This window comes from Rana temporaria, chromosome 1, assembly GCF_905171775.1.
Source record: "Rana temporaria chromosome 1, aRanTem1.1, whole genome shotgun sequence".
In the NCBI taxonomy this organism is placed as follows: Eukaryota; Metazoa; Chordata; class Amphibia; order Anura; family Ranidae; genus Rana; species Rana temporaria.
In genome coordinates, this window is record NC_053489.1 from 620427909 (window position 1) to 620442015 (window position 14107).

General features: G+C 44.0%; 1 protein-coding gene across 2 annotated transcripts in view; it reads right to left on the reverse strand.

The window, feature by feature from the left end:
- Positions 1-14107, reverse strand: part of CFAP99 (cilia and flagella associated protein 99) — a 153519-nt gene that overhangs the window by 114638 nt on the left and 24774 nt on the right. For both annotated transcript variants that reach the window (XM_040335302.1, XM_040335303.1), the window contains 2 exons: positions 10133-10277; positions 5331-5425 (listed from right to left, as the gene is read on the reverse strand). In XM_040335302.1, the coding sequence (XP_040191236.1) occupies positions 5331-5425; positions 10133-10277 (240 nt within the window). The remainder of the gene's footprint in view (positions 1-5330; positions 5426-10132; positions 10278-14107) is intronic.

Consider the following 14107-nt stretch of genomic DNA (forward strand, 5'->3'; position numbering starts at 1 on the left):
ATCCTTGTGCTTACTTTTCTCGTTTAAGGTCTTCAGCCGAAAGAAATTATGACATTGGGAATAAGGAGTTGCTAGCAATTAAAGAAGCATTTTCTGAATGGAGGCATTTGCTGGAAGGCGCTAAGCATCCTGTAACCGTTCTCACAGATCATAAGAATCTGGAATTCATTAGTTCTGCCAAGAGATTGTCTTCTAGACAAGCACGTTGGTCATTGTTCTTTTCCAGGTTCAATTTTATTATCTCATATCGACCTGAGTCAAGGAATGGTAAGGCTGATGCCTTATCACGAATGTTGTCTGGGCCTCTCCAGGAAGACAACTCTGAATACACAGTCCTGCCTCAAAAGAACTTTCTAGGTGTCACAAGTTCTAAAGCATTCTTGAGTCTTCTCAAGGAAGGGTACGAGAATGACCCACTCAAAGATCCTCCTATGAACATCATCCTTGATTACAAGAATGGCTTTTGGACTCAAGCACATCGCCTCTATGTACCTGAAGTTGCTCGGGTTGAAGTCCTCAAGTTGGTTCATGACTCCAAACTTGCTGGACATTTTCGAGTTTCTAAGACGGAGGAACTTTTATCCCGTTCCTTTTGGTGGCCTGGGTACAAAATGATGTCAAAAGTTATGTAGCCTCGTGCCTGGTCTGTGCTCGCAATAAGACACCACAAGCTTCTCCTTTGGGGTTGCTCCAGCCACTCCCTGTCCCATCAAGACCATGGGGATCAATTTCTATGGACTTTGTGGTTGATTTACCCCCCTCTAAAGAAATGACCACTATCTTGGTTGTTATTGACCGCTTCACTAAGATGGCTCACTTCATACCAGTGAAGGGGGTACCCTCTGCAGAACAAACTGCAGAGTTGATGGTTCGAGAAGTCTTTAGACTACATGGAATTCCAGAAGATGTCGTTTCTGACCGAGGAGTACAGTTCACTTCAAAATTTTGAAAAAGCTTTTGCTCAGCTTTAGGAGTAACAATTAATCTATCTTCTGCTTTTCATCCTCAGTCTAATGGTCAGACCGAGAGGACCAATCAAACGTTAGAGCAGTACCTCCGATGTTTTGTTAGTTATCTTCAGGATGACTGGGTGGACTATCTTCCTACAGCGGAGTTTGCTTATAACAATTCTAAACATAGCTCCACCTCTCAGACCCCTTTTTTCCTAAATACCGGGCTTCATCCAGCTTTTATCCCTGATCTCCCTATCTCAACTCCAATTCCTGCTGTTACCAACAGATTAACTGCTTTACAGGAGACCCAGGGAAAATTGATCGAGACTTTGAGGGAAGCTCAGGAAAGTTACAAGAAGGCTGCAGATAGACATCGCAGAGCACTTCCTACCTTTCATGTGGGTGATCAAGTTTGGTTATCTACTAAAAATCTGAAGGTTCCTGTTTCATCTGCAAAGTTGGGACAAAAGTTTGTGGGACCTTTCCAGATCTTGGCCCAGATCAACCCAGTTGCCTTTCGCCTAAAACTTCCAGCAAGTATGAAGATTCACCCTGTGTTTCACATTTCGCTACTTAAACCTTTTCACGAAAATACTTTTTCTGGAAGAACACTTCCACCCCCTCCACCTGTTGAGGTACAGGGTGAAGAAGAATACGTTGTGGAGAAAATTCTTGATTCCAGGATCTATAGGAACAAATTGCAATATCTGGTTCAATGGGAAGGTTACGGGACAGAAGAAAATTCTTGGGAGCCTGAGCAGAACATTCATGCTCCTAGATTAACAAGAGAATTCCACCAGAGGTTCCCTCACAAACCAGGCCCTAAGACGTCCAGTGGACGTCCTGGGAGAAGGGGAGTACTGTCAGGACCTGGATTTGAATCTGGGACCTCAGCGGTGTCTGGCAGTGAACCTTCTCACTGAGCTATCTGGGATGCTGGACAGCTCCCTGTCTGATCTGCTGGACAAACCCATCTGATCCATTGAACATTCCTGCCTTGTGTCTTGATTGTCTTGAACCTTGAACCCCTTGCTCCTCCCACAAACTTCCTGATATAAGCCATGTCTCTGCACTTCCTCCTTGCCAGAATATTGTGCTATCTCCAGCCTGTATCTTGCTCCTGTCTTCCCTGCTGCCGTCCATATTTGCTACTGCTCGTTACCGACCCCTTGGCTTGTTATCGACTACGCTTCTGCCTGATCCCAACCTACAAATACTCATTACCAACCCCTTGGCTTGTTATCGACTACGCTTCTGTTTGATCCTTACCTGCTTATCTGCTATTGTACCCCGGCTTTCTCACCTTCTGGTGGGGCAATCCTGAGGACCGCGACCTGGCGCTAACACGCAGCAAAATCCATCTTCACCTTCAGAAGCTCTGGTGAACACCGGTTAGCGCTTAGATTCCGCACCTCAGGTGACCCCGTGTCATCAGCCAGGGTGACCTGCTATAGCTACTGGCCTCTGAGCCTGACTCCAGACCGTGACAACAATATGCAGAAACATGGACAGGTTGGAACCAGTTTATAAATTCGGAAGAAGGGAAGAGGCTATTGACAGAGTAGGGGGAAGAGAGGGGAGCCCAAGCGATCAGAGGTGTGCAAGAGGGATTTGTGGCTGAAAATAAAGAGGGGGTACCCCGCTGCGGGGCAGGGGGGAGGAGATGGGAGCTGGGCTGGGGGGGGGGTTTTTCTTTTTTTTTTTTTTTTCTGGGTGAGCTACCGCTGGGATGAAAATAAGTGCGGGGGGGGGGGGGGGGGAGTAGGTAGGGAACGTAAAGGGATTAAGGTTCAGAGGGAGGTAAAGCCGGGGGGGGGGGGGACATAGGGGACCTAGGGAACATTATAAGAGGCAAAGAAGGGTGGTGGGTAAGAAAAGGGAAAATAAGAAGGTAGTAAGGATAATGACGAAAACCCTCAATTTTTGGGGGGCTTTTTTTGTTTTTTTTCTCCTTTTTCTTTTTTTTGTTGTTCCTTGTTCTAGGGTGTCTCTAGAATTATGGGGTTGACTAGCCTTTTTTTTAGCAGAAGTTTTGAGGGGATAACATTTATGTAACCCTATGCTTAACATATGTACAGGCTAAATGTGAAATGTGATGTTAATTTTGTGTAACCCTGATTATAAACAAATAATCAGGGTATAGATGGTGTATAGATGGTAAAGCTGGAAACACTCTCAAGATTGTTACAGTTGTCTGTCTCATTTATTTTCCGTTCCCGTGGTACATCCTTCCAAAATCAGATGTAGACAAAAAAACGTACAAAGACTGTAAGATTCTCCCACTCTATTAATGCAGAATTAAATTCTAAAAATAAAAAATTCCTAGGAGGTAGAGATTTTTGGCAAAAGATTCATGCCAAGTCTCTTCTGCCAAAAAACTTCTTCCGCTTCCTTTTGGCAGTTTTTTTTATTTTCTAAGTACTCCAGACTTTCTCAACCTTTTCATTCCCAAGGAAATGCTTAAAAATTCCTTATGCCAATTTATAAAAAATGGAGATGCCTAAACAAAGTTGGCTCCGGCCATCTGGGGAGAAAAGCAGGTAAAGGCATTGTCAGGGGGATCCAGGATAAACACACGCGATCGGAAATTTCGACAACAAAACCGTGGATTTTTTTCAGACGGAATTTCGGCTCAAACTTGTCTTACATACATACGGTCACACACATGTTGTCGGAAATTCCGAACGTCAACGTACAACACTACGATGAGCCGAGTAAAATGAAGTTCAATGATTCCGAGCATGCGTCAAATTAATTCCGAGCATGCGTAGGATTTTTTGTGCGTCGGAATTGCATACAGACGATCAGAATTTCCGACAACTTTTGCTGTCGGAAAAATAGAGAACCAGCTCTCAAATTTTTCTTGTTGGAAAATCCGACAGCAAATGTCCGATGGAGCCTACACACGGTCGGAATTTCCGACAAAAAGCTCACATCGAACATATGTTGCCGTGTCGCATAACACATTACTTGTAGCATGCACTACTTGTTCTCAGGTGTAAACTAAGATACTAATTCAGGTCTAAAACCATAACTGAGAAAAATAGAGGCAGTTCCTACCATGGGACATGTTCGTTTATCAAAAAAATACATTCTTAAAATATTTTGGTATTTTTGTGATTGTACACAGCTGGAGTCTGTCAGCAAGCCCCGGTAAATGATTCATGGCCAGGATTTGCTGAATGACTGAGTGTCCAATCACAGCCCAGAGCCCTGTGTTGACAAACAACACAGAGCTCTGTACAGAGGGAACAATCTCTCTGTTTCTTCTCCCTGCAAAGAAGAAAAAAAATAGTTTTTTTGTAAAAAGTCAAACATAAAACACACATTAAAGGAGTTGTAAGGGAAAACATTTTTTTGCCTAAAATTAATGTCTGCAAGGTAGACAGACAGAATAGTGGAATGATTCTGTTAAAAAACGAGTAAATACCTATTAAATTCCTTCATCTATATCACCTCCGGCGTTCTAGTTTCTGTTCTCTCATTCACTTCTTGGTTTGCTGCGCTCGTTCATGTAAGAACTACATTTCCCAGTATGCATTGCGGCACACCCAGTAATTCACACCTCCTTGAAGTCTCTAACACGTAGAGAGCGTCCTGCCGCACAGATGTAGTTCCCGGGGGGGTGAGCACGTTACTGACCATGCCTCTTGTTAGGCACACATTTAACCCCTTGATTACCCAAGATGTTGACTCATTCCCAGCCAGTGTTATTAGTACAGTGACAGTGTATAGTATTATCACTGATTAATATATTAATGTCACTGGTGATGTCAGTGGCAGTTAGTCAGTTACCCCCAGTGTCAGATTGTCCACCGCACTATCGCAGTCCCATTATAGGTCGCTGATTACCACCACTTGGCCTCATGTACACTGGACGTTTTTACAGTTGCTGTTTTTGGCTTCAGGTGTTTTTTTCTGCAGCCAGTAAGTTTCCCAGCATGTTATCCTATGTGTCCATGCACACATAGGCTGTTATCAGCAGTTTTTTGACAGGGGCGTTTTCTGGCTGGACAAACCCCCCTGATCTAGTGGGTTTGAAGAGGAGTTTTTATTATTAAATTATATATTTTTTACATTTTTTATTGGATATGTGTTATAGCAGAAAGTAAAAAATTGTGTGTTTTTTTCAAATCTTTTGGTCTTTTTTTGTTTATATAATAAAAAATTAAAAATAAAACAGTGTTGATCAATTACAGTACCACCAAAAGAAAGCTCTATTTGTGTGAAAAAATGATGCAAATTTAGTTTGGGTCAGTGTTGCATGACCGCGCAATTACTGTAGTGCTGTATAGCAAAAAATGGCCTGGTCATGAAGGGGGTAAAACCTTCCAGAGCTGAAGTGGTTAATTTAGAAAGAAAAAAATAAAAACTTACCCTGCCCATCTTGGGAACATCTTGACTCTTAATAATTCTACTGAAGCCCAGAATGCCATATTCTTCTAGTTTAAACGTGGTGATGTAACAGAACACTGCGGAAGAAAAAGCAATATCAAAAGACTGGAAATCTGGAAACTTTGTACTTAGAAAAACATTTCTGAATTTGATTTCTAATCGACCTCCTAAATTGTCCAGCCTTTACCTTAGATTAACGCACAATTAAAGCAGTTGTGTACCGCTGGAAGATTTTTTTTTCTTCCTGCAAGGCAAAGGCATAATGTGCTTGCATGCATCGCATACTAGCACATTATGTGAAACTTACCTTAAAAGGAAGCTGTTCGAGTGCCGCGATGCCAGCGCTGCAACCACTTACATTTGCGCTCGTCTTGCTCCCGGCTTCGCGGCCTGCGGCTCTGTGATTGGCCGGAGCCGTGATGACGCCACTCCCACGTATGTGCGTGGGAGCTGCCGTTCACAAAACAGGGCTTGGAAAGGAGTGGCATCCGTGGCCGTTCCTTCATAGCACATGTGGCAGTCATGTCACTGGCTGCATGTAATGTAAATATTTCTTAAACGGCACACGTTCAGGAAATATTTACACTACTTATAGGTAAACCTATGTCAGCATAGGAAGTTTACTTCCTCTTTAATGCCCCCCAGTGGTCCAAATAAGTATTGCACCAAGTTAAAATTAGTTCTAGATCAGGCTAGACATAAGCAAATATTAAGAAAAATCTGTTTGTCGTCACATCACTGGATCTGTTACTGCTAACATATTTGCAAAGCTATTTTCTTTATTCAACTTTAGCTTTGCTCTTATACCGTCCTCCAAGACCTCCGTGGGGATTTGAATAGCAGACGTCCCTTGGTGTCTACCGCTACGAGAGTACCCGCTGTCACAAGGTCCCATACGTCATCCTGCTTTACAGTCAATGGCCTTAACGGCATGACCTCTAGGTGCCTCAGAAACCGCTGTTTGAGAACACAGTCTCCTCTTAACAGTTCTAGAGATGTGTCTGCTACAAAAGGTGGCTACTTTGAAGAACCTAGAATATGAAATATATTTTCAGTTGTTTCACAGTTTTTTATTATGTATAATTCCACATGTGTTAATTCATAGTTTTGATGCCTTCAGTGTGAATCTACAATTTTCATAGTCATGGAAATAAAGAAAACTCTTTGAATGAGAAGGTGTGTCCAAACTTTTGGTCTGTACTGTATATAGGGCTTTTTTCAGTGGGAACGCGGGGGAATGCAGTTCTGGCACCTCCTAGACTGACTGTATGTTATGGCAAGGGGTGCTTGGGTGCTCACTGCTGGGGATCTGTTCTAGCTGGAGGGGATGTATTGTTGCTAAGGAGGTCTATTGTTGCTGGTATGGGACCTACTGTTGCTGGGGGTGGGTCTTATGTTGCTGGGAGGTCAGTTGTTGCTGAAAAAGATCTACTGTTGGTGGAGGGGTCTATTGTTGATGGCTGTCGGAGAGTCTATTAATGCTGTCTGTGCGGAGATCTGTTAATGCTGCCGGGAGTCTATTGTTGCTGGGGGGGGGGGATTTTGTTGTGGGTGGTCCATTGCTGTTAGGGGGCTCTATTGTTGCTGGCTGCAGGGGATCTATTTTACTGCTTTTCTTGATATCATTACCAAATTCCATACAAATTCCATAGCACCACAAAATGATACTTGGTTTTGTATTGTCTAAAAGGGGCAGTACTGGGAGGTGAGTGGGGGGTCGAACCAAGGGACGGTTCTCGGAGGTGGGTAGGGGCGGAGAAAAGGGGTTACTCGGAAAGGGGTGGTTCCTGCACCTATTGTCTGAGAAAAAAAGCCCTGTATGTATATATATATATATATATATATATATATATATATATATATATATATACAGTTGTATTCAAAATGATTCAACCCCCACTGAAATTGATTGTTTTGCCCAGTTTGACATTGATTTTGATCATTCAGTCATCCTGCTTACAATTAAATCAAAGAGGCACGTGTAGGTCAGACAAATATAACATAACATTTATATTGAAATAACCACAAATGTCTTTTCTGTGCTCACATCATTATCAGTTTTATTCAACCCCCAAGTGACATTCAATCTTAGTACTTAGTACAACATCCTTTTACAGTTATAACAGCTTTTAAACGTGAAGCATAGCTTGACACAAGTGTCTTGCAGCGATCTACGGGTATCTTCGCCCATACGTCATGGGCAAAAGCCTCCAGTTCAGTCACATTCTTAGGCTTGCGCACTGCAACTGCTTTCTTTAAGTCCCACCAGAGGTTCTCAATCGGATTTAAGTCTGGTGACTGCGATGGCCACTCCAAAATGTTCCAGCCTTTAATCTGCAACCATGCTCTAGTGGACTTGGAGGTATGCTTGGGATCATTGTCCTGTTGAAAGGTCCAACGTCTCCCAAGGTCTCAGGTTTGTGACGGACTGCATCACATTGTTATCCACTATCTCCTGGTACTGAAGAGAATTCATGGTACCTTGCACACGCTGAAGCTTCCCTGTACCTGCAGAAGCAAAACAGCCCCAAAGCATGATTGACCCCCCACCATGCTTCACAGTAGGCAAGGTGTTCTTTTCATCATAGGCCTTGTTCTTCCTCCTCCAAACATATCGTTGGTCCATGGGCCCAAACAGTTCTAATTTTGTTTCATCAGTCCACAGAACACAATCCAAAAACTTCTGTGGTTTGTCCACATGATTTTTGTCATACTGCAGTCGACTCTTTTTATTCTTTGGAGACAGGGAGTTCTGGCATGGAGGCCTTCATTACGCAGTGTGCGCCGTATTGTCTGAGCAGAAACTTCAGTACCCACATCTGACAAATCTTTTGTCAGTTCCTCAGCAGTCACAAGGGGACTTTTCTCCACTCTACGCTTCAGGTAGCGCTCAGCAGTCGAGGTCAGCATCTTCTTTCTGCCACGACCAGGTAGCGTTTCAACAGTGCCCTTTGCCTTGAATTTGCGAATGATGCTTCCTATGGTGTCTCTTGGTATGTTTAACATCTTTGCAATCTTCTTATAGCCATTGCCCTTCCTGTGAAGAGTAATCACCTCTTCTCTTGTCTTCCTGGACCATTCTCTTGACTTCACCATGTTTGTAACCACACCAGTAAATGTCTAGAAGGAGCTGAGTATCACAGTCATTTTAAAGCTGCCTGATTGGTGCTTATTAGGCTTTATTGCAGCTCCCTGACATCCACAGGTGTTTTCAATACCTGATTGAAAACACTTCAATGAACCTCTGTTCTTCAGAGTGGTAGACTTTAAGGGGTTGAATAATTGTGTAAATGAAGAATTCACAAAATAAACATTTACTACTGTATTACAAAACCAATTGATGTCATTTTAGTTGCATATGGTTCTTTAAGAAGTCCTTGTAGGATTTCATTCTGAATACAATTACAAATGTACACTAAATTCCCTAAAACCCTTTACAGCATTGGGGGGTTGAATAATTTTGAACACAACTGTGTATATATATATATATATATATATATATATATATATATATATATATATATATATATATATGTAGTATATAAAGAAAAATTCAATAAATAGCTTTGATTAGAAAAAGACATTTGAGTATGGGTACTGAATATAAATGTAACTACGTTTAGGGTTGCTTGATAGGTGACCCTCACCAGGAGAATCCTGGCAATACTTTCATAAAGGGTTACATACCCCCCCAGAAGCGATTCAGTTCGCATGCGCCGCGCTTTATAAGTTTTTCATTCATTCATTCATTCATTTATAAACTTGAGAAACCTACTTTAAAGCGGGGGTTCACCCTTAGAGGGCACTTTTCCCCCTTCGCTTCCTGCTCGTTATTACTAGGGGAATCGGCAATTTATTTAAAAATATGTGCAGTACTTACCCGTTTACGAGACGCATCCTCTCCGTCGCTTCCGGGTATGGGCTTCGGGAATGGGCGGTCCTTCTTGATTGACAGGTTTCCGAGAGGCTTCCGACGGTCGCATCCATCGCGTCACGATTTTCCGAAAGAAGCCGAACGTCGGTGCGCAGGCGCAGTATAGAGCCGCACCGACGTTCGGCTTCTTTCGGCTACGAGTGACGCGATGGATGCGACCGTCGGAAGCCTCTCGGAAGGCTGTCACTCAAGAAGGAACGCCGGCTCCCGAAGACCCATACCCGGAAGCGACGGAAGAAGATGCAGCTCGAAAACGGGTAAGTACTGCACCTATTTTAATATAAATAGCCGATTCCCCTAGACCGAACGAGCAGGAAGCTAAGGGGAGATTTTTTTTTTTTTTTTAAATGGGTGAACTCCCGCTTTAAAGTGGCAGAAGGTTTTTTTTTAGCCCGATCTTGATCCAGCAATGTGCATGAGAGACTAGAATAGCTCTGTCTGCTCTCTCCCTCCTCAGTGGCTCAGGGACAGCTGCAGGAGCCATTGGATACCGCTGCTGTCAATCATAACCAATGATGAGGGAGAGGGAGCGGGGCTGAGTTTCGATGTGTGTCAATAGACGCAGACAGTAAGGCTCGAAAGTAAGCCGGCACGAGTGTAAGCGGCTTGCTATGGGGGCACTCAGTTGGGGGGGGGGGAGCATGGAGCCCTGGTGAGGGACCAGAGAAGAGGAGGATCATGGCTGTTCTGTGCAAAACTATTGCACAAGTGAATAGGCTGCCCTATGCGACACGCAAAATTATGTGATTATCGCCTGTCACAACTGTGAATGCAGCCTCAAGGTTTTCTCAGAGTTGGTTGCAATGGTTTATTACAGGAAATATTGTAACATTGTAACAGGGACACTTACCAAGATACAAAGCATGCTCTGACTTTAAAGAATTCTTCCCATCTCTGGCATAAAAAGCATCAACAACGATGTCCAACAGATCTGTGTACTGTACACACCCAGACAGCACCTCGAGAACAAACTGTTTTTCTGTGTCATTAAGTTTCTAAAAGAAATAATAAGATTTTTGGAATTAAAAGTGACAGTTGCGATTTTATTATGCTGCAAAAGAAGATGAAGAATATTCCCGAGTGTGTTGGGCTATCTTCGCTGTTGTAAGCGGTTTTTGTACAAATTGGGCCCCATTCACACAGGTGTACTGTTCTATAGACATGCACACTGCCGAAAAATTAATTTGTTTGTTTTTTTGCTGAAATTTGAAAATTCGGAATTCGGAAATTTGAAAATTCAGAAATTTGAAAATTCGGAAATTGAAAATACGGAAATTGAAAATACGGAAATTGAAAATTTGGAAATTGAAAATTTGGAAATTGAAAATTTGGAAATTGAAAATTTGGAAATTTGAATATTCGGAAATTTGGAAATTCTGAAAAATGTGAAAATTCGGAATTTGAAAAATTGAAAATTCGGAAATTTCAGAATTAATGAATTTGTCTAATTTTGCTAAAAAATTAATTCGGAAGTAAACGAATGTCTACTGTTCTGTATACCTGTGCAAGAGCCATCTTTACCCACACAGGAGGAGGGTTCTGTGCAGGAAACCTGTTCAAATCAATGACAGGAGAACGGCTGATCAGATCTCCAAGTGTATCCCCGAGTGAAGATCTGTGCAAGCATCAAATACAGAACATTCATTTTATAGGAAATTTATGTCTTCAAACCAGAGGTGTAAAGGACAATAAAGCAAAATGCAGAAAATCTTTTCTTTTAATGAATTCTACTGGAATATTTACAAATCCTAAAATGTACAAGTACCTAAAATTACATCCATTATAAAATGCTTTTAAGCATTTCTAGCTTCATAAAAATGTTATTTCTTTTTTTAGGGCCAGATTCACATAGGTTAGCGGATCTTTAGATCCCCGTAACATATGTGATTTAAGATCCGCCGCCGCAAGTTTTTGAGGCAAGTGGTTAATTCACAAAGCACTTACCTCAAAACTTGCGGCGGCGTATCGTAAATCCCCCGGCGGAATTCAAATTCCGCGGCTAGGGGGAGTGTAGTATTTAAATCAGGCGCGTCCCCGCGCCGATTTAACTGCGCATGCGCCGTCCACAAATTTTCCCGGCGTGCATTGCTCCCCATGACGTCGCTAGGAAGTCATTGGTTTCGGCGTGAGCGTAACTTGCGTCCAGCGCTTTTGTGAATCGACTTACGCAAACGACGTAAAATTTCAAAATTCGATGCGGGAACGACGCCCATACTTAACATTGGCTGCGCCTCATAGACCCAGGGGTAACTATACGCCGGAAAAAGCCGAACGCAAACGAAGTAAAAAAAAAACGCCGGGCGGTCGTTCATTTCGGAATCGGCGTAACTCCTCATTTGCATAATCGTTGCGTAAAAGATAGGGAAGCGCCACCTAGCGGCCGGGCTGGAATTGCAGCCTAAGATCCGACGGTGTAATACAGTTACACCTGTCGGATCTTAGGGATATCTATGCGTAACTGATTCTATGAATCAGTCGCATAGATACGACCGGCAGAACTCAGAGATATGACGGTGTATCAGGAGATACACCGTCGTATCTCTTTGTGAATCTGGCCCTTAGTCTTTATCAGGTAGGTCAGGGAATATAAAACATACACTATATTACCAAAAGTATTGGGACACCTGCCTTTACACACACATAAACTTTAATGGCATCCCAGTCTTAGTCCGTAGGGTTCAATATTGAGTTGGCCCACTCTTTGCAGCTATAACAGCTTCAACACTTCTGGGGAGGGTGTCCACAAGGTTTAGGAGTGTGTCTATGGGAATGTCTGAAGCGCATTTGTGGGGTCAGGCACTGATGTGGACAAGAAGGCCTGGGTGTAAAAGTACAGCATGCCCCCCCCAATCCATACTAGGCCTTCAGGGTCTGGTATGGAGTTTGAGGGGAACCCAATGGCCAAAATTTTAACAAAATGGCGTGGAGTTCCCCCCAAAATCCATACCAGACCCTTACCCGAGTATGCAGTCTGGCAGGCCAGGAAAGGGGGGGCAAGCGAGCACCCCCCTCCTGAACCATACCAGGCCACATGCCCTCAACATGGGGGTGGTTTGGGGTAGGGAGGCTCCCCCACCCCAAAGCACCTTGTCTCCTTGTTGGACAGGGGGCTTATCAAAATCTGTAAGCCCCCTGATCCCAGCCGCCCTCCAATGTGAATGAGTATGGAGTAGACAGAGAGTTTAAAAAAACAATGTCCCCCGGTGAGGATCCAATGTCAATCACCACCATGACCCCCCAAAAAAATATATATACTTATAGCTGGCTCCCCCCGTCTGCCAGCTCTCACCATCTGCCAGCTCTTTAATAACTAAGGGGCCATGTTTGAGATCACCGACTGGTGCATGCTGGGTCGATGACATCACAAGGGCCAGGGCTATCCTGTGACGTCATTAGGTGCCCTGCCCCTTAGTTATTTAAGAACTGTCAGATGACGGGAGCCAGCGTCAGGTACAGAGCCCTTTTATATTCAGATTGTAGCGGCGTTCATCGTGATTGATGTGATTGTTTTTTTAACTAAAGGTATTGTCAAAAACTTTATTTTGGTGAATGAGTAGAGGTGCTATGTACCCCTTCTAATTCACATGGGGATGGTGGGATCTGGGGGCCATCTTGTTAAAGTGGGCTTTCAGATTCCGATAAGCCCCCTGCCTGCAGACCCTCACAAACACCGTCCAGGGTTGTGGGGAAGAGACACTTGTCTCTATACACATGGGGACAAGGTGCTTGGGAGGGGCCCCTTACCCCAAAGCACCCCCCAATGTTAAAGGCATGCCGCCTGGTATGGTTCAGGAGGGGGGGGCTCACTTGTCATCCCCCCTTTCCTGCATGGGTCTGGAATTGATTCTGAGGGGGACCCCCATGCCATTTTTTTTTTCATTTTGGCATGCTCAGAAAACGCACAGCACTCTTTTTAAATTTGCACTGCTGCTGCACCGCACATACGTGAACTGGCTCTATAGGAAGCCAGTTTGGTTCACATGTCATGCGAATCATCTGGCGTGGTTCAAAACATAATTTGTTTCTTACATTTACTGAAGTCACCTTCAGAAGTTGATTGGGTTTCCAAACACTTTAAAACGGAGTTCCAGGCTTTTTTTGTTTAGTGTCGCTCCTCTTCCCCTCCTCTCTCCGTCGGCGTCGTCATAGCCACTGTGGGCACCCGGCCGTGACAGCTTTCAGCTTCATGGCTGGGAATGCACTGCGCATGCACGAGTCGCGCTGCACTCTCTCAGTGGACAGGCAATCTTCTGGGACCTGCCACCTGTCCCAGACGATTGTCATTTGCCGCAATGCACGTCAGGAAAGTTTCCCGGCGGAGCATGCGCTCTACGCTCGGTGCGGGAGCGCGCCTAATTTATATGATTCCCGCCCCCTACGGGATCATTAAAATTGCGTGCTCTAGCACCGGGCAATTTTGCCGGCGCGCCCGCGCAATTGACGGAGCTTCTGCTCCGTGAATCAAGGGCAGCAGAGCAAATTTGCGGGGGCGCAGGGCAAAATCGTTGCCCTGCGCCTCCGTAAATAATGCGCAGATCTCTTTGAATCCGGGCCATTATGTTCTGGCCGCTCGGGCCGGACGCTCCATGTGTCCGCGTTTCACTTCCAGCCTCACGTTAGAAAGAGATGACAGCACAGTGTAATTAGCCGACATACATCAGCACGGGCCCAGTACCTGACAAAGTGCTGATGAAGTGGATTAAACATCTGTCATTACACAAAGAAATACTCCGAGTTTCGCAGACGCAGGGTGATTCAGATGTTCGTCAGGATTTCAATTATATCTCAGGATTTTCTGGTGACAGATTTATGGTCCCAAATTATA